Raw genomic sequence first — 18,790 nt, 5'->3', positions numbered from 1 at the left:
TGCATTCTGGGATCAAGTCATCTGTGATATTGAAAAATACTTCAGTGTTGTAACTCTGAAGGAATACTGGAGAGTGAAATCCATGCACTAACTGATTACTATTAAACATTGTAGGACAAAGCTTTGTAAGGATAGAGAGACTTTTTGCTTTAGTGTTTCTAGAGGAAACATTTGCTGCTTTGTAGGACTAAATATTAATGAATGATAGTACTATCAATGACTAGTCCCTGGTAGGTGCTTTTTGTCAGAGTAAGTTTCACTGTGATATAATTATAATTTAATGTTTTAACCATTATTCTTGCAGTACTGAAGTATCCATCTGCAATGATACTGGAAAGAATATGAACTTTATTGAGTAAACTTGGCTGTTCGTGAAGGTTATATATTATCTTCCTTGTGCCAATGCGCTGAGCCTTATACCAAGAATGTATCAACAAGCCTAGTTAAGAGTTTGCAACAGAGAATTGCAATAGGGAACAGGTGAATGATACTGCAGCAGGAGGGAAGATGGTCAAGGTGCCTCAGTGGGGTACACTAAACGATTGAAGCAATATGGTAGTATAGTCCCATGGCCACAACAAACTTTCACAGAATACTGATAGTCTTATTCCAGGTGTTTTCCTTTTGAATTCAGATCAGGACAGTAGAGTGGTGGTTGGTCACAGTTTAGAGCTTTGCAGACTACTGCCATGAAGCACATAAACATTTTGAAGATAGTTGCTTAGTTAATTAATACTAAGAAATCTGTGTTTTTCATCTGTTAATAAGAAAGTCTCATTGTAATTTCTTTTTTGTTTGTTTCTTGTTTTTGTTCTATGATTTATGATATCTCCTGAGCAGGTAAAAGATGACAAGGACAAAGAAAAAGCACCCAAAGATGAAATGAAAAGTATCTGGGATCGTAAGAGAGGAGTTCCTGAACAAAAGGCACAGAATGGAGAACGTGAACTCAGTGCTCCAAAACTTAAATCTACTGAGAATGCTTTTGGGTAAGTTGCAAGAAAGCCTTGGGCTTGCTGAGGTTAGATCAGGGGGCCATCTGTGTGTCTCTGCTTAATAGCCTTGCAGCAACTGAGTAAAAGACTTGGCTTGGCAACATCAGCAGAGGCTCTAGCTTTCAGGTAGGTATGAATTAAGGCCTTATTTTCTAATGAAATGGCCCCCACATTTTTGCAGTAACAAAATTAAGTAGAGAAAGCAGATTTAAATAGTCTTGCTCTCTTAGCTGAAACAACTGGCTTATTTTTGCTCTGTTGGGGCTTTTCTTCCTTAAAGGATTTTTATTTCTAATATTTTCACAGAGGCCAATAATGACAACATCCCAGATTTAGTATTCTCTATTTTTTAAGTAAGATCTCAATGTTTACTGACGTAAACTATTTCTAATTACCCACCTGCTTTTAATCAGACTCTGTATATCAGTATGGAGTACAATCCAGTTGGTAACTCTTGAAAGAAATCTCTTGATTTCAAGGCAAACCTTGAAATCTCTCCTTATTTTCCTCCACTTCCCAAACTCCTCTGTTTTCAACAAACTTTCAAATTGAACCTTGAAATCAGTGGCTTCTTAGGTGAAAGCCTCTCCTCATCAAAATGTTCCTTTTGTTTTGTTTTGTTTTTTATAACCTGTATCACAGTTTGACTTGAATTTTTCTTTTCAAGGAAATATTGACCTTTCCAATATTGGCAAAATTAATGAAGGTAACAATACCTAGTGAAACGCTTATTTTAAAAAGGATTTTCCCTGTCAAAAGGAGGGGATACATGAAGCAGAAGTTCTTCCTTTTAGTAAAAAACCATGAATGAATAGGTTAGAAACCGAAATATTTTTTCTTCTACATCTCTCTTCTTTTTACATTGACAGAGGCAAAGAAAAGGTTAAGCTCTCCAGGCAGTTTGAGAAATCTGTGCAAGGCAGATGAGATTTGCTGTTGTATCTCAGCATTCCCTCATGATTCTTCCGGTAAAACCAAACTTTCTCAAAATAAAATGCAGTTCAAAAGTCCCTGGAGAAACCCTGACCTAAGGCCAAAAGACAGACAGAGATGGAGATGGAATAGCAGGAAATCAGCCTTGCTCAAAACTGTCCTGCTTCATGACTTGGGTCACATCATCAATAACATGAGAATGGTTTTCTAAAAATATTTTTGTTGTGTTTTCATTTGCTTCACTTCCTGTGGGAGACAAGCTTTAGTGGTAACATGTAGATTTGAGATTCCACTCCTTTTTTTTTCTTTTTCTGGTTTAATTCTACTGTTTCCCAACTGTGTTAAGAAGCCTCTTTAGCAGCCTTTTATCAGATGAGTAGAAGACTTGGTTTGGCAACATCAGCAGAGGGTCTAGCATTCATTGTGTTTTTAGATATGGATTAAGGCTCTTGGTCTATTTTCTGAAGAGCTGCCCCAACATTGTTTGGTTTTGTTTGAAAATGTCTTCTTGTTTTTATGTGAACATACCAGATAATAGTTTGGAAGCATGTAACTTGGCTTGAGAAGAAAGTAGTGTAGTGGAGGTTAAAGAACAATCTTATTTGTGTCTTGTTTGTTTGCGTCAATCAGTAAGAGAAATGCAGAATAATTCACATTTTATGGCTTCCCCTTCCCATTTCCCCTCCTACCTGCCTTCCTCCCTGTTCTTATGAGAACTACTCTTACGACTGCAAGTATCCTAAATATGATGTAACATATTTTTTCACATTGTTCTGACACTTCTGCCTCCCACAAACCACTTTTTCCTTTTCCCTCTTGTCTGAAAGCTGGCAGCCAACTCCCTTTCTTAGCACCAAAGAGGAACTTATGAAACTCTTCCTCCACCCAGCATCTCAATACTAATTACTCAATGTCAACAGTAAGGAATAGAGATTCCCAGAATTTTCTGAAAACAGAGGAGTTTGGGAGGTGGAGGAAAACAAGGATAATTACTGCCAGTTTATTGTTTGCTATTTTAGATTATGCAGAACTAGTGGGAGAGGTCCTGTAAACTGCATGAAAATAAAATAAGCTAGGAAACAATTGTAACAAGATGATATTAGCGAAATACATACTATGTCCTTGTAACTAGGTTAGAAAATCAGGCGTGAGAATGTACTAGGGATACATACATTCACAGACTTCTGGAACTCTTTAGTTTTATTTTAGCTTTGTTTTGTGATGTTGCATTCTTGCATAGGATATGCTTCCTAAAATGAAGTAAAAACACAGAAAAATAAGTTCCAGGTCCTACTACTTTAGTGTTGACCTTGCACAGAGTACAAGTACAGCGTCTGAGTTCACACAATAGCATCAGCTTGGTCTTGCTATTTTGCCTTGTGGTTTTTAATGATACAGTTCTTAAACCATACATGCTGTTCTAGAAATGAAATTCATCCAATTTGCTAAGATCATCTAGGGGCAGAGAATTCTATGTTAGTAGATTCTACAATGATACTGAAACCACATATAATTTAGCTCTGGTCTTACAGCCTGTTTTATATCATTAACTCCATATAGATGAGACACCTATCTGAATGAAGAACACCTTTGCAGGATTGGATATGATTCACCAGATTGCAAATTTATATGCTACTACTTGTTCATGTTGTCATCTCTAATCTAATCATCTCTAACAGTGGTTGTTATTGTTGGAATGCTTGATTTGTACCATCTTGTGGTATTATGCTCTGCAACACACTGACTGCATTAATGAAGTCATTAATATCCAGCTTTTTAAAATGTCAACAGAACAGAGCAGAAAGTTGTTGGGTTTGTTTTGGTTTTTTTTGTTTTTTTTTTAAAGCCATAAGTACATTCCCTTTCTGTCTCTAGTGAATAGCATACTAATACCTCTTAGGTACCTATCTCCTTGTCAGCAGTAATGTTAAACACACTCAGGGAGCAGATATTTTTCTAAACACTGGTGTGGTAATTGTTTAACTAGGTGATGCTATCTGCCTGTTGAAAGTATGCACTTTACATATGAAAGTTCCTTAAATTTTGGTGGGCGGAGGTACTCTTTTTTACTGTCTTGTATATTACAGCTGGTTGGAAAGCTATTGTTTTTCTCCCATGGAAAGTTGCCATTAATAAATAATTTCCATTTCCTTAATAAAAAGTCATACTTTCCCTGGAAAATGTCAACAAAAGATCTGATGACCTTTTCTGTTCATACAAACTGGGGGAGCTGAAGTAGTAGGTGTTCTATAGATAAGACAGAAACCTTTTTAGGTTTTCAAGAAATGGTGGAAGCTTTACAATTCTCTTCCCTCCCATTTCCTTCTGTTTTCCCAAGTCAAGTAATATGTTCTGTCCTCAAAGATGTTTGTCTTTTTCTAGAGAGTTTATAAAAAATACTTGCCCTTAAAAGCAAAGGATGAAAACATCTTTTATTACATAGGATACAGCAAAATTAGTTAGCTATGAGTTTTTCATATGTAAATTTATTTAATTTAAAATCAATAGAGAGGAGTTAATCACAGCTTTCCATTGCTGTTTTCTGTATGAAGCTCAATATGCTTTTGGAAGTATTTCCTCTGTACACAAACTGCAGAGTAGAAGTCTGAAACTGTAACTGTTTATTGTATACCATAGAGAAGCTGATGAGATATGATACCTCTTGCTGAAGTTACATGAGATGTTAAATATTTCAAGCTCTACTACTATTTAAGGCAATTCTACTGAATTCTCTTAAAAATGGAGGTGACCTGAGTTCTTAGGCATGCACATGCATGAGAGACTCCTTCCTCACTGGCTGTGGATGGAAGAGGTGCTCCTTGTACACCAACCTGCTAACTCCTGATGAAAATGTTTTGGCCCTATCATAGTTTGCAAGATGCACAAGGTCTAGTAATGCAATATATCTGAGTGCCAGGCTGTCACGTTTCTGCTGGGTGCGTGACAGGAGATGGTTCTGGCCAGGAACTGAAAACCCATGGTGCCATGGTGTATCACTTTCCTTTTAATTTCTTTCCCAGGCGCTCCAATTTGAAAGGGACTGCAAATGTGGATGAAGCAAAGCTGAAAGAGAAGCAGCAGGAAGCAGCAGCAGAGCTGGATGAACTGAAGAAAAGGCGGGAGGAACGCCGGAAAATCTTGGAGGAAGAGGAGCAAAAGAAGAAGCAAGAGGAGGCTGAGAGAAAAGTCAGGGAGGAGGTAAGTATAAAATACGATGTTTTGAATTCTGATTTTATTCCCTTCTTGTAACTACACTTCTGCTTGCCTTGCATTAGTTGATAACTCTTCATAGCATTGTTTGCACTGAAAATTTTAGGCAAAGAAGTTGGTGGAACTGGAGGCTAATGGGACTGTATTTACAAAAGAGTAGAAGGAGGCCACAAGAGTCTGGCTCATAGGTGAAGGAGGAAGGACCATGTAACAACAAAGGCAAAGGAAGGTCTCAAAGTATGCAGGCCAAAGTGTGCTTCTCCTTCTTGGATGTAATATTGCTGTGTGGAGAATTACTGCTGTGACTTGACTTCAAGTTACATCCTTTATCTGGGCCCTCTGGGTTGTGTGCTTTTCTGAGTTTGTCACAATAAACCTTGATTTCAAATATGCTACTCAGCATGTAAGTCATCCTGTTCTCTAACCTTCAGATTTAACTGCAAGTATGCCATATTTGATATCAAGTGATCACATCACACAGATGCTCTAGTCAGGACCTGAGGTAAAACATGCAGTCATCCAGGGTAGAAAGAAACATTACAGTTCCAGCTTCAGGAAAGACAGGGCTCTAATATATCTCTTCATGAGTCGGGATTTCATTTAATTGTGAATTTCTTGTCTTCTTAGGGATACAAAATGTTGGCAACAATGCTACAAACACAGAGTTCTTAATTTATTGAGGGTGTCTTTTTGACAAGTTGAATTTTACACAAGTTGTTTTACTCAAGTTGAATTACAAAGTGCATGTCAAAATAGGCTTGCTGCAGATGACCTGGAATGCTAATGTTACAATGTTACAATGAGCCAGGTCTTATTAGGAAGAGATTCTTATCTATTTAAGTATCAAGTACCCAAGCACATCTGCTTATACTTCCTCCGCCAAGGGACTATATGGGAATTCCAAATCTCTGGTGCATCACTTTGGAATTGTAGTTGTCTGAAAAACAAATGATAGATGAATAATAGTGTTTGGCAGCTGAATGCCAATTCAACTTTAATATATAGAGCTTTTTACAGCAGAACTCAATAGATGCTGGGATTACAATACTTTGTCGATCAGACTCTGTTGAACTGTATTCACAATGGTTGTATTTTGAGGGCTTCTCATTTGACTGATAGCTTATGAAGTAAAAACCCGTGAAGTAAAAACCATTTCCCTTCGGAGGGAAAACTGTAAGCATTTAATCTTCATGTTTTTGGGGCACCTATTGATTTTTCTTTGTGAAGTGTTAACCTTGGCATGATAATTTCTAGAACAGATTGACAGAAGAACGTTAAAATTTATGCTTGAGGATATAGAGACACTGAATTTGAGTATTTTTATAAATGTGCCTTTTTCTCTTTTAAGTGGCACTATATGGCAATAAATGTGGTGACCTCACCATGAGGAGACTCTAAAGCAGCACAGACTAGTTGTTTTCCCTACTGCCTTGACAATGTACAATGGATTAGCAGCAATAGTTGATAACAGTTGCTAAATATCAGATAGATCTCTGAACTTTTTTGGTTGGCTTAAAAACCTGTTCTCAGAAAATTTGGTAAATGTTTGCAGGGCTGCAAAGCCCTGCAAAAATGATGTTGTTTCTGAATAAATAAATGACCATTTGTATTTTTTAAGGAGGAAAAGAGAAGGATGAAGGAAGAAATTGAAAGGAGAAGGGCTGAAGCTGCTGAGAAACGTCAAAAGATGCCAGAAGATGGTGTATCTGAAGACAAGAAGCCCTTTAAATGTTTCAGTCCTAAAGGTTCATCTCTCAAGGTAACTTACACACTAATATCCATATAGTACATAAAAAGTAATGGGAGTTACAGTCCAAACCAACAGATGAACACCAAAACAGTATGGAAATGTGGCCTGGAACAAAACTCTGAAATAGACTTTAGCCTGAAACATTTAGCTGAAAGACTTAATTCATTGGAATGATTAATAACTAGAGATCTTGTCTAAAAATAGAATATAGACTCAGAATTAACTGTTCTTGTTGATAAAAAAATGTTCAACAAGGATCTTCACCTTCAAGAGACAATTATTTTGCAAACTTCAAGCTGTACTACTGTGTTGATTTTGAATGTTAATATAGTATAGGAGTGCTTTGTGAACTTGAGTAGATAAAAATCACAAATGTTCTCTCTCTCCTTCAATATCCAAAATTACTTTCTTCCTTGCTAGATTACTTTCTCTTTAACCATATTCTGCCTAATCATCATTAATTGAAACTACCCCATATGAAAAGTCCAGCTTATGTCTAATCCCTCTAAAAATATAATCTAGACATACTGGACTGGATTTGATTTTCTTACATAACGAGAAAAAGAAAAACCCTTCTGTTGCTGCAGGAATGTCTGAGTGGTCTTCTGTGGCCTATAATATTATATTGGAAGTTGGATAAATCAATTAAGTGGTTTTTCAGCGTGGAAAAGGAAACCTGGCCCCACTGAAATTGTTGGGGAACTTTGTTTTGATATTCAATCCAGTTGCTTTCTCAGCTCAAGGTCAAACTAAAAATCTGTTGATTGTTTTCAACTGTCTTTTCCTTTTCTCATTTTGTGTCATTAGTAATTTAAGAATCTAAAATGTTTGCCCAAAAAGGTCTCTCAGTGGACAGGAAGAGAGAAAAGAACTAGGCAGCAGGTTATCAAGTGGAAGGTCAGTGAAGCATTAAGTGGATCTCCATGGGATTAAGAACTGTAATTGTTGAGTGACAAACTGAATTTGATCAAAATTACGTGTTCATTCAGAGAGAGCTACACTTTAAACCAATCTGGAGCTTCAGCTCTATACTGTTACGGATCCAGTTCTAGCAAATACTCCTGACTGGACTTGCCTTTGACTATTCAGATACATTTGTTTGCAAAAGACCATGGTCAAAACCAGACACTATAAATGTACAGCTTCTTCCCAGCCCTTCTGGGAGGGCTTCCTTTTCTTTTTTCTGTTTATTGAGATGCTTTTTATGACATACGTTTGGAGCTTTAGTTCATGGATGACTCAGAAGAGATTATACTTGAAAACACATTATAGAAAGATATAAATCATGATTTTGGGGACAGTAGGAAGAAGTACTGGATTTGGCCACAGGTTAATAGCTTCTCAGAGAACTTCTGCACTGATGCTACATTATTCTATTAAGTGTATTTTTAGAGGAAACTTTGAATTTTCCAAATGTGGTTAAACATACAAGGACCACTTTTTAATTGAAGGTTATATCAAGAGGATGGAGCAACACTTTTTTTCTTTAGTGTCCAATGATAGGACTATGGGTAACGGTCAAAAGCTGGAACACAAGAAGTTCCACTTAAACTTAAGGAAAAACTTTACTGTAAGTGTGTGGGAGCTCTGGCACAGGCTGCCCAGGGAGGGTGTGGAATCTCCTTCTCTGGAGGTTTTCAAAACCTGCCTGGATGCGTTCTTGTGTGACCTGATCTAGGTGGACCCACTTGAGCTGGACGATTGGAATCAGTGTTCTTTAGAGGTCCCTTCCAACTCCTTCCATTCTGTGATTCTATGATACTATGAATATTGAGATTGTTTTTTATGACTTATTAGACAGAAGTTGTCTCTGTTTCTGAGAAATTGGTGGTACTTCCAGTTCAGTTTCTATGGGTGGTCAGACTAAATAAATCATATCGTCGAACTTTGCACCCTAAGCTGTTTCTTGGCCTTCTGTGGTTAATAGATGAGAAGATAATGACCTTACTTTAATAACCTGATGTCAAATTTGATGTCAAGCTTTGATTCTCAGAAGACAGTGTATTTTGTTACCTTTCATTTGGACAAACTTCTTGGACTGGTTGAACTTCATTGGTACACAGCTTTCTCATTGCCAGTAGTGCACTGTCCAAGTTATCTTTTGACTTGTAAGGCATCTGGCACGTTTTTTCTTCCTTAAGGAATGTATCATCTGGTTAGATGTGCCATGAGTCAGTCATGTAAGAACCTTAAATGAGCAATTGTTGGTAGGCAGTTGGAATGAATAATGAAGAAAAGGAGGCTCAGTATTAAAATACTGTATGATACATATATACATTCTGACTTCTCCTAAATCACAGTCTGGCTCAAATTGTGTGTTAACTCATTTCTCTTCCATTCTGTTTCTGTTCTTGGAGAATGTACAGACAGAAGACAGTGCCCTTTGACACCCACACTTCAAATGCATTTTTAATAGGCAAGATATTTCTTGCAAAATCAGTGAACAAAACATGTCTGTATAATATTGAATGTGGATAAATGCGTATGTGTATCTTTGTATAACATCTTGCTTAATTTATTTCTTGCCACCTGTATGTGCTGACTCTGTTGAGTAAGGCCCTAATCAGGTATAAGTCTCTGCATGGTTTTGATTTACGTCCATTGGTTTCAATTAATCTGACTTTACCAGCAGAAGGGTAGGTGTTCATTTAAGCGTAAACTTCTTTGGTAATTAATAGAGTGAGAACCACCCTCAGTGGATAAATGATCACACCTTTCCTAGAGTAAGCTCCTGCCTCTCTACTGATCATAGAAGGAACCAGAATGAATAATTTTGACTAAAGGCTTAACTTTCAAGCAACCGTGGTTAGGTGGGAGAGATCCAGCCTGAGAGCCTATCTTCTTTCTAATTTGAGACTGGCCTGATTGATTGTTTGGATTGTGTGTGTGTTCTGTGTCAGAGGCTTTGAAAAGCATTCCATGGTGAAAAAATAGGCCAAGTTATTTATCAAGATTGCATTAAAACAAATGCAGCAAAATAATTATTATTTCCTGGTCTCAAATTGAGGAATTATCTTGTGTTTTGTGTCAACCACCTCTTTTTGCCCATTTCTCTTACAGGTCTACTTCGTAATACTGTTTACTGTATGTGCCAAACGTTTTAAATTCTTTGCATGGAGCTTGTGTGGTGTGCAGTGGATAAATGAGCTTTAGATTTTGCTGTGGAGTCTAAATGTATTTTGACTAATATGCTGAATGCACTTGTGTGTACATGTGTGCTTATTCTTGGTGTATTGAATGTGTGCTTCTGTTCCATGTATACTGCAATGTTCTAGACCAAATTCTATTATAAGTGTGCAGAAAATATGTTATCCATCCTCACAAGGCACCTGTTTCCTTGGGAAAAGGAGCATTTTCCACTCTGAGGGTTGCTTCCTGACCTTACTTTCCTGTTTAACCTACTTTCTGGTTTGCTTCCTCACTCTCCTTTTCTGAACAGACTGTGCTCTGAGAACTGCTGTTTCCAGTGGGTAAAGAATGACCCCCTGTTTTTTTACTACAAACCCCAGAATGCATGTCCCTTTTCCCCTTAACCTGTCTCCCTCTTACACTTAAGCCTACTGAAACCAGGTTTCCCTGCTGTCTAGAAACATCTCTCCTTCCTGAACACGGGATGATGATATACTGTTAGCATCTTTTAAGGTCTGTCCCTCCTGTACGAGCCAGCGTTTACCTGATGCAGTCGGGGAACTTCCCGCTCATGCAGAGCAGGAGAGAAAACTGGCTGCTGTGGGTATAACACCACGTTTTCATGTGCTGCTGGTTATGACCCAGAAATCAGCATTATGGGAAACTTTTCCTACTATACTACAGTCGAAGAGAGGTGACAGGTTTTATGTTACCATCGCAGATCTGTTCAATCACTTTTAATCGAGTAATTTACTTGCTCATTTTATAGCAGTGTCGACTGTGCTTCCTATGGATGAAACTAGGCCGCAGTGTCGAGGCCGCTGCTGGAGGCGGGAGCGGGTGTGCGTGGCTTTTCAGCTCCTGCCTGGTGTACTGCTGCCACCTTGTGACATCAGTGTGTTAAAATAGTTGATACATGTCCCAGTAAAGCCCACCTTTCTACTCGGGACTATATTTAGATCGGATATTGGCAATTAAAACCGATGAAAGCTACTCTGTAAATTGTGTGTGTGTTTGTGTGTGTATATATATATATATATATATATAAAGAGCTTTATAGGTGTCTTTGAGTTGTATTGATGCTAGCTGGAGTTCCCCCGGTGAGCTTATTTGCCAAATTCATCACTGAAGTAAACTGCCTGAGGCTTTGCTTGTATGCGTTTGAGAAATACAACATGCAGGGTCTTTGATGACATTGCTGTAGGATATAGTGTTCTGATACAGCCTGGATGCTAAGGGCATCAAGGAGAACCATTTAAAGGCATGACTGTTGTTGCCTTGTTTTAAAGGCATGAATGCCACTGCAGTCATTGTGAAAGTATCTTGAAAACGGACAACCCATGTTGAGTCCTGGGAATCCCCAGGAATCCAGACAGGCAGGTTCGTAATAATTTCTGTCTTCTGCAGCTGCTTGTGTATATTTTACTCCTAAGCAAAACTGTAGACCTTGGGAGAAGAAGTGGAACAATGCAATGCAGAAGAGACTTGAAGAAGTTTGGTTAAAGTATTTCTTGACCCAGAATGCAAACAGATACCACCTCTGTCAAGATACGTTTTAAAACTTCTGGAATCCACTCTTTACTTTCACATTACTGAAATATTTGGCATGTTGTATGATACCTTCATGATTCTTTTTCCCTGGAAATACTACAATAACACAGAGTAAGAAATGAATTATGAAGGATCAAATACTAGCTTGTATATTAACAGCTAGTAGATATTGACTCAGCAGTGACACTGCTTGAACATGAGCACAGTACAGTCTGATTGGGTCTTTTGAGTTCCAATTAAATTTTCAGTGTCCTGCAGAAATATGCATGAGATAGGCTATATGGCTGAGCTCCAAATCTGGACTAGTCTGAAAAACTTTATTAAGTTTTGCTATCTGTCTCAAGAGATGCATACTTGCCTTATGTGAGAGATGTGAGGAAACTTGACATAGATTTTGTGAATATCAATCCCTTTCATAAGATGAACTTCTTCCCTTTTCTTCTTTCTGCACTAGTGGTCTATTTTCATGTTACAAATGAGGCATGGAGGAAATCTGCAGGATGCAAACATTAATGTGGAAAATGTATCCACCTTTATGAATGTGCAGCAGCATAGGTTCCCAACTATAAAACCTATGTGTGGTGATTTCTGTTGGAGTGCATCACTTTTAGATTGACCTTTTGACATTTAAAATATAGTTTTAGCCTGGCCTTCTACAGGCTGCTTTTTTATTAACTTTAAACTTACAGCTCTTGTTTCTCTCTTTTCTAGATAGAGGAGAGAGCAGAATTTTTGAACAAATCCGCTCAAAAGAGGTAAAAGAATAAAACAGTAGTAGTAGTTTCAGTCAAACAGTAATGCTAAATTGTTTATTTAATAATAATTTCTTTATCTCTTTTTTCCTGCTTCCTACAGTGGTATGAAACCCACCCACACAACAGCAGTTGTCTCAAAGATCGATAGTAGACTTGAGCAATACACTAGTGCGATTGAGGTAAGTTAATTCCAGATCACAATAGCTCGAGTTACTAATGGCTTTTTGGACTTTAATCGGCCTGTGTTTTACTGTCAAGAAATTTCAAGGAATTTTGATTGCAAGCTTTTTTTTTTTACTGTGACTTCAAGAACAAAATTCCTGAGGCACACCTATAACTAACGTCTAGATATATATTTGAACAAAACCTCAGATTCTTGTCCTCCTCATGCTACGATTTACTCTGCTTTGTAAGCTTGGGGTAGCTCTTGAAGGACTCCATCAGCATCTCTTGAGTGACAGTCACATCATCTTCTTGGCTGATGAGAGTACTATCAACAAAGAGCTGATGGTTATCCTGAACAAGGCTGATTTAGCAGCTTATTTAGGAGAGCAAGGAACTGGGCCTGCGTTGCTGGCTACCACTTCAGAGTGAAATTCCTTGGCAAAGAAAGATTCTTGAGTGAACCAGGGAGTTGAGTAGTGACAAAGGAAAAATGGAATTACAATAAAATACAGAATTTTACCTCAGTTGATTTTGATAAGTATTAGCCAATAATGTGCTTTGAAGCCATAACTGAGGGCTTTTTCTTTTCATAGTCCAAGGAAAAATAGCTGTTTGCTTTCTTTTTGTTTGGTTTTGTTTTGCTATTTTTTTATCTGTTTTCATAACTCAGTGAGCACAGGCAATGTGAAAGCTACTGATTAATATGGCAGGCCACCTGGACTGGGTTGGTAAGTGTTACGGAAGCAGAATAGTATAAAAAAGGATATTATCTTGATAGCTGTGATTAAAGTCTAGCACTTCTTCTTTCCCTCCTGGATTTCTTTTTCTCCTCTGGTTTACATGTAATGTCTAAGCATGTTATTCCATTAAGGTATTCATTGGTTAGGCTTTATTATACTTCAGTTGAAAGAAAAGTTTAGTAATTAAAGATCAATTAAGAAAGGCTGTGTGTTTAACCTTTCTACTGGGAAGCATATCGGTGCTGGAGATTTCCCAGTGAAAAAAGTGCATGCATGACAGTGCTGAAGGCTCAGGCCTGCCTCCAGAACCTATGTCAAATTGAAGGTAGCTCAGACTCCTCCCTCAGAGGTGCATGTCAGCATGGCATCCAGTAGTTGCCATATTATCAGAGTAGCACCATACAGCCTATGTCCTTCCGCTTCACTCTGTGCCTTTTCTGGATGAGACATAATCTCTCTAGAGTGACCAAGGGCTTTTAAACTTGGCACTGGAGTTTGATGTTAAACTCCCAAAAGTGAGTGAATGGGTTGGAGGTACAATTCCTTCTGTTATGAGAAGTTTATATTATGGGGAAGTCAAGATTTGTCAATTCATAAACACTGGGTTAGCTCATCAGCTTGTATTAGGTTCTCTAGTAATTTCAGTAGGGCTGTGCTTAAGTCCTGAGCCTTTATGCTCCATTTAGACATTAAAAATAACAGCTTTACAGCATAGGGCAGGCACTGCAGCTTCACAGGTATATACAGGTCCCATCTGACTGGAAGTTATCCCTTTGCTGGGTTTCTGATATTTCCAAAATGTGTCAAATCTGACTTGCTCTACAACTAGAGGTGTGAAGCCTCAGCTCATCAGAGGTTCTTATTCTCCTCAAATCTGTGTTATGTAAAATGTACAAGACTTTTGAAAAGAAGGAACAAGGGGAGTTTGGTCCGGTGTTTTTGATAACCATGCAAACGAAACACCAACAAAAAAAATTTCCAATCCTCTATTCTTTAAAAACCCTCCTCATTTTGAATATACTGCAATTGCTGAAATTTACTCCTAGAATCCCACGTTGTAAGGTTAAGTTGTCTGAGACAGATGGAAAAGAGCCTGATGTTGAATGACAAGAGTAGATGTTTTTCCCCCACCTTGGCATAAGGATTTCTTTAGTTATGTCCTTTAAAGAGCCATGCTTGTAGTAGGATGCAGGTGCTAAGACTTGAAAGAGGGAAAATTAAAGCCTTGTAAGCAGTTGTGTGCATGGTTATGGCTTGCCATGAGCTTTCAAAATGTAACAAATAAAAAAACCTGATTTCAGTTTTCATAGCTGGTTGTATCAAGGGTGCAACTACGAATCAAAAGTGGAAAAGTCTCAGTTCCATGTCTAAAGTTGGATACTCTTTTCCATTTTTACACAATCATTACTAGAACTACTTACAGTTGCTGCATTCCCCAGCACTGCCTCAGAGTCAAACCACTCATCAACTTCAGCTCTTAATGTCAAAACCCACTGGCCTCAATTCTTCTGCAGGGCACAAAGGCTGCAAGACCAGCTAAGGCCTCCGACCTTCATGTTCCAGCTGAGGGTGTCCGTAATATCAAGAGCATGTGGGAGAAAGGGAATGTTTTTTCGTCACCCTCTGGGACAGGAACACCAAATAAGGTATGTGTTTAATTTCACATAGTGATTGTAAAGAATTATGTTATGGACCTGACCTTGTCATTCATGTTCCTATGAGTAAGCCTGTCTGCTCCTGTTGATATCACTGGTGAAGAATATCCCAAAGGATAGTCAGGTCCTCAGAAACTCTCAAAATTGTGTGGCTACAATATTGTAACAGAAGAATTTAGTGACATACTGAGCTGAGTTATGAGACATTCCAGAGCTCCATCAGATATCTTAGAGAAATATATCTGGGTAGTTCAAGCAGAGTACAAAGAAATTCTTTGTACTGGGAAAGATCTTTTAGGGGGCAGAGAAGGATTAAATAGGCAAAGTCATGATGATATTTTACAGATAGTGCATAGGAAGATTTGTAAGACCACTATCTTCTATGCAAATCCTTAAGGCAACACTTCCTTCCTATGAATTGCTATGTGTTGATGAGCATTCATCAGAGCCAAAAAAAATGAATAATGGATTGAAGACGTTATTACAGACAGCTGTGAAATTTCAGTAGTTTCTAATCTCTTAAAGATTTGTTTTAATGATTCAAATTTTAGGCCACTGAACTAATCTATTATGTGAGGGGGTTTTTTTTAATAGTTTAAAAACAAAAAAACATAGACTTAAGCTGGTACCTTTTCTTCATGTAGGCTCAAGATTTGTTTTCTCCACAGGGTTTAGGGTTATGAAAGAAAGAGTAGATTTGTGTCTAACACTCCTGGGTTTAGCACTAAAGCAGAAATAATTTTGTCAACCTGCATTTATCATTATTGAAAACTAGAGGGTAGCGATACTGTGTAGCTCATAGGGAGAAACACTTCAGAGCACACAGGATGACTTAGCTGGTTATAGTCTCAGTGAAGACCTCTATGTTAACCTCAGACTTGGCTTTGTTTTTAAACCTAAACTATGAGAAACATAGTGAAAGCTATTCTGAAAGTGTTCTGATTAGATTTTATTATTTTTCAGGAAACTGCTGGATTGAAGGTTGGTGTCTCCAGTCGTATCAACGAGTGGTTAACAAAGACCCCGGATAGCAACAAATCACCTGCTCCAAAACCTTCTGTAAGTAAACTGGCAACAACCATTTCTTCAGCTGTTGGGTTCTCTCCTGGGGCAGAGGTGGTGATGGTATTTCCCCAACCAGCTGATGGTATGTGGAGAAACCTTGCTGAATGTTTCCTCAATTGGAAGCTCACTGAGATCCTCTGGCTGCTGACTCCAGAACAGTCTGAAAGATGAAATAGAGTATTTATCACCTTAAAGCTTCGGGAGTCTCTAAAAAGACAGTGTTCAGAGAACCTCTTCTTTAGTAAAGAAGGACATCTATGATAGGTGGAAAAAGGGCCTAGTTTCTTGGGAAGAGTATAGGAACATTACCCGAGCATGCAGAAGTGCAACCAGGAAAGCTAAAAACCTTTAGAATTAAACCTGGCAAGGAAAGTTAAGGAAAACAAGAAGGTTTTGTTTTAGGTACATCAACAGCAAAAGGAAGATTAGGGGGAATGTGGGCCTCCTGCTTAATGTAGAGGGTGCTGTGGTGACAGAGTATGCAGAGAAGGCTGAATGCCTTCTTTGCTTCAGTCTTTGTTGCCAAAGGCATCCCTCAGGAAGCCCAGTCCAACAGGTGACAGAGCAGTGGAATAGGCTGCCCAAAGGGATTGTGGAGTCTTCTTCCTTGGAGGTCTTCAAGACTCGCCTGGACATGTTCCTGTGTGACCTGATCTAGGTGGACCTGCTTCTGCAGGGAGGTTGGACTAGATGATCTCTAAAGGTCTCTTCCAACTCCTACCATTCTATGATTTTATGAATTTACCACCAGTGAAAGGCTTAATATTAATTTAGAGATTACCTACAACAGACTTTGATTGAAGTACTTTTGTTTCAGTCCTTGCCGTGTAAAAATCTTTCAAGTATATTTTTAAACACAATTGAAATACTTTAATTCTTTAAGAGGCTAAATGTAATTTCTAATGAAGGCCCTTTAGCAGACCCATTTCTTCAACAGCATCAGAGTAGAAAATGTTGACAAAATAATAATCTAGAGGTATGGGAAGCAGCAGTGTGGATGTGGGAAGGAGAAGAAACAGGTAATTGTGGGATGGGAATAGGTAGGAATGAGAAACTGGAGCTCTAGGTGTCCGTATTGGAGAAAGGCAGGGCATCACTTGTAGTGTTAATAAAATCCCAAAGCTGAATTGTTAAAGAACTAGTTTCTTCATGTTTCCTTGTGTGGAGTTTTCTGTGAGTCCACTTGCCCTTTATGGAAAGTGCAGCTTGAAACATATTTTCTCAATTCATACTCCATTTTTGTCCAAAGAGGTGCTTGAAATTTGCAACATTGTCCTTTATGTCATTATTTACTGGTAGCTACTAGGAGATTGGGCCTTTATGGACATGATTATAAAAACAAAGTAAGTCATTGCTCTCACAGTATATGATCATAAACCCTGAAAACCAGCATAGCATCTGCCTCCAGACTTTATTCTCTAAGTTGCATCTTTTAGATAATTTAAAACTAACCTTGTGTTTTCCCCTCAGCCAACTGTTTCTGTGTCTTCATTTCCCTCTTTCTCAATAGATTGTTCTTTCTTCTTTCAATATATCTGCTTGAAGGAACCTGCCCTCTTCCTACTCTTCTTCTTTCGGTGTCTGTTTGCTAAATTGGTCAGGTAAATGTGTTTATAATTGAGTACAAAGAATTACATACTTCTGTAACATGTAATTTTTAGTCTTTTTTTTTTTTTTTAACCAGGATAAATCAAAGGGAAACCTTGCATTTCTTAGTTAGCAAAAAGCTTCCAACCCACATTGCGTTCCACCAAAATAAAGGATTGTTTGAAGCTTTTTTTTGACCATCATGATTTTTGTGGGTTTTGGAAAAACAGTCAATTAAATGTAGAGGGAGAAATGTAGATCCCAAATGCTTCCAGGATTCTGGAAGTGATTTTGTGATAATGTTCACTGACAGATGTTTTTGTGATAAGTTCCACTGCAATTTTTCAGTTTCCTTCCTTTCTTACTACTGAAATTTCTTTTGAGACTGCACTCAAATTGTAACCATCAGTAGCCCTCTTTGGCTGTAAAGTATGATCCATTGAGTGCAAATGCCTTTTGCAGAAATCACATTTACCTTCACCGGTAATTTTTCTATTCCAAGTTAACAATTCTCATGTGCAAAAAATTGCCTGTCTATGGATGGCAAGAACAAGATTCTGGAAATCACACAGGGCTTGAACACTTTTTGAAAACGAGACTGCTTACATCCAAAATTGTTTCAAGAGTCTTTTGTTAGCTAACTGCAGAGGGAGATATCAGTCTTGATTTTTAGCTCTGCTTTTCCCCAAGAAGCAGCTTGACATTTTTATTGAGTTTTCTTTAAGTCTTCGTATACACCCATTTCCAGAGAATATTATTATTAATAACTTCATCTGTATTTTTCTGTTGGGCTAGTGATTGGTATATGCAAAGTTTTTAAAGGGTGTAACGAAAATTCAAATGGATATGAAGGGCTACAGTGTAAAATCCCAGACCCCACATTTAAGAATGCTAAGGAGGATCTGCTTTTCTGTTGTATTAGAAGTCCCATTCTATCTTTTTTAATGTTTTAAAAGTAAAATCTTTTGATTGAGATCAAAGTAACTGAGAAAACATACATTTGAATTCATCCCTAATAGAAATGCTATTTCTGAAAAAAACATTTTTTTCTTTTTCTGCAAAAATTGGAGTTGTCTTTTTAAAAAACCTGATGGTACAGTAACTTTTTTGCTGTACTCCTTAAGGTGAACATAAGAAGTCTTAGCCAGTCTATGCAATACAATACAGATGCAACATGTATATGTGTGGATTCATTATGTGAATTGTCATCCTGAATAGTTTTATAATTGATAGACAGTGCATTATTTACCACTGG

The 18,790-nt window shown here is 37.9% G+C and overlaps 1 protein-coding gene across 8 annotated transcripts in view; it reads left to right on the top strand.

Annotated features, from left to right (window-relative positions):
* Positions 1-18,790, top strand: part of CALD1 (caldesmon 1) — a 195,215-nt gene that overhangs the window by 172,676 nt on the left and 3,749 nt on the right. For all 8 annotated transcript variants that reach the window (XM_062009481.1, XM_062009463.1, XM_062009472.1 and 5 more), the window contains 7 exons: positions 841-989; positions 4,949-5,126; positions 6,757-6,897; positions 12,280-12,323; positions 12,424-12,502; positions 14,743-14,874; positions 15,847-15,942. In XM_062009481.1, coding sequence (XP_061865465.1) covers positions 841-989; positions 4,949-5,126; positions 6,757-6,897; positions 12,280-12,323; positions 12,424-12,502; positions 14,743-14,874; positions 15,847-15,942 — 819 coding nt within the window. The remainder of the gene's footprint in view (positions 1-840; positions 990-4,948; positions 5,127-6,756; positions 6,898-12,279; positions 12,324-12,423; positions 12,503-14,742; positions 14,875-15,846; positions 15,943-18,790) is intronic.

This window comes from Colius striatus, chromosome 1 (genome assembly GCF_028858725.1).
Source record: "Colius striatus isolate bColStr4 chromosome 1, bColStr4.1.hap1, whole genome shotgun sequence".
Taxonomy (NCBI): Eukaryota; Metazoa; Chordata; class Aves; order Coliiformes; family Coliidae; genus Colius; species Colius striatus.
Note: the sequence above shows the minus strand (reverse complement) of the source record. Positions and strands in the feature narration are given on the sequence as shown.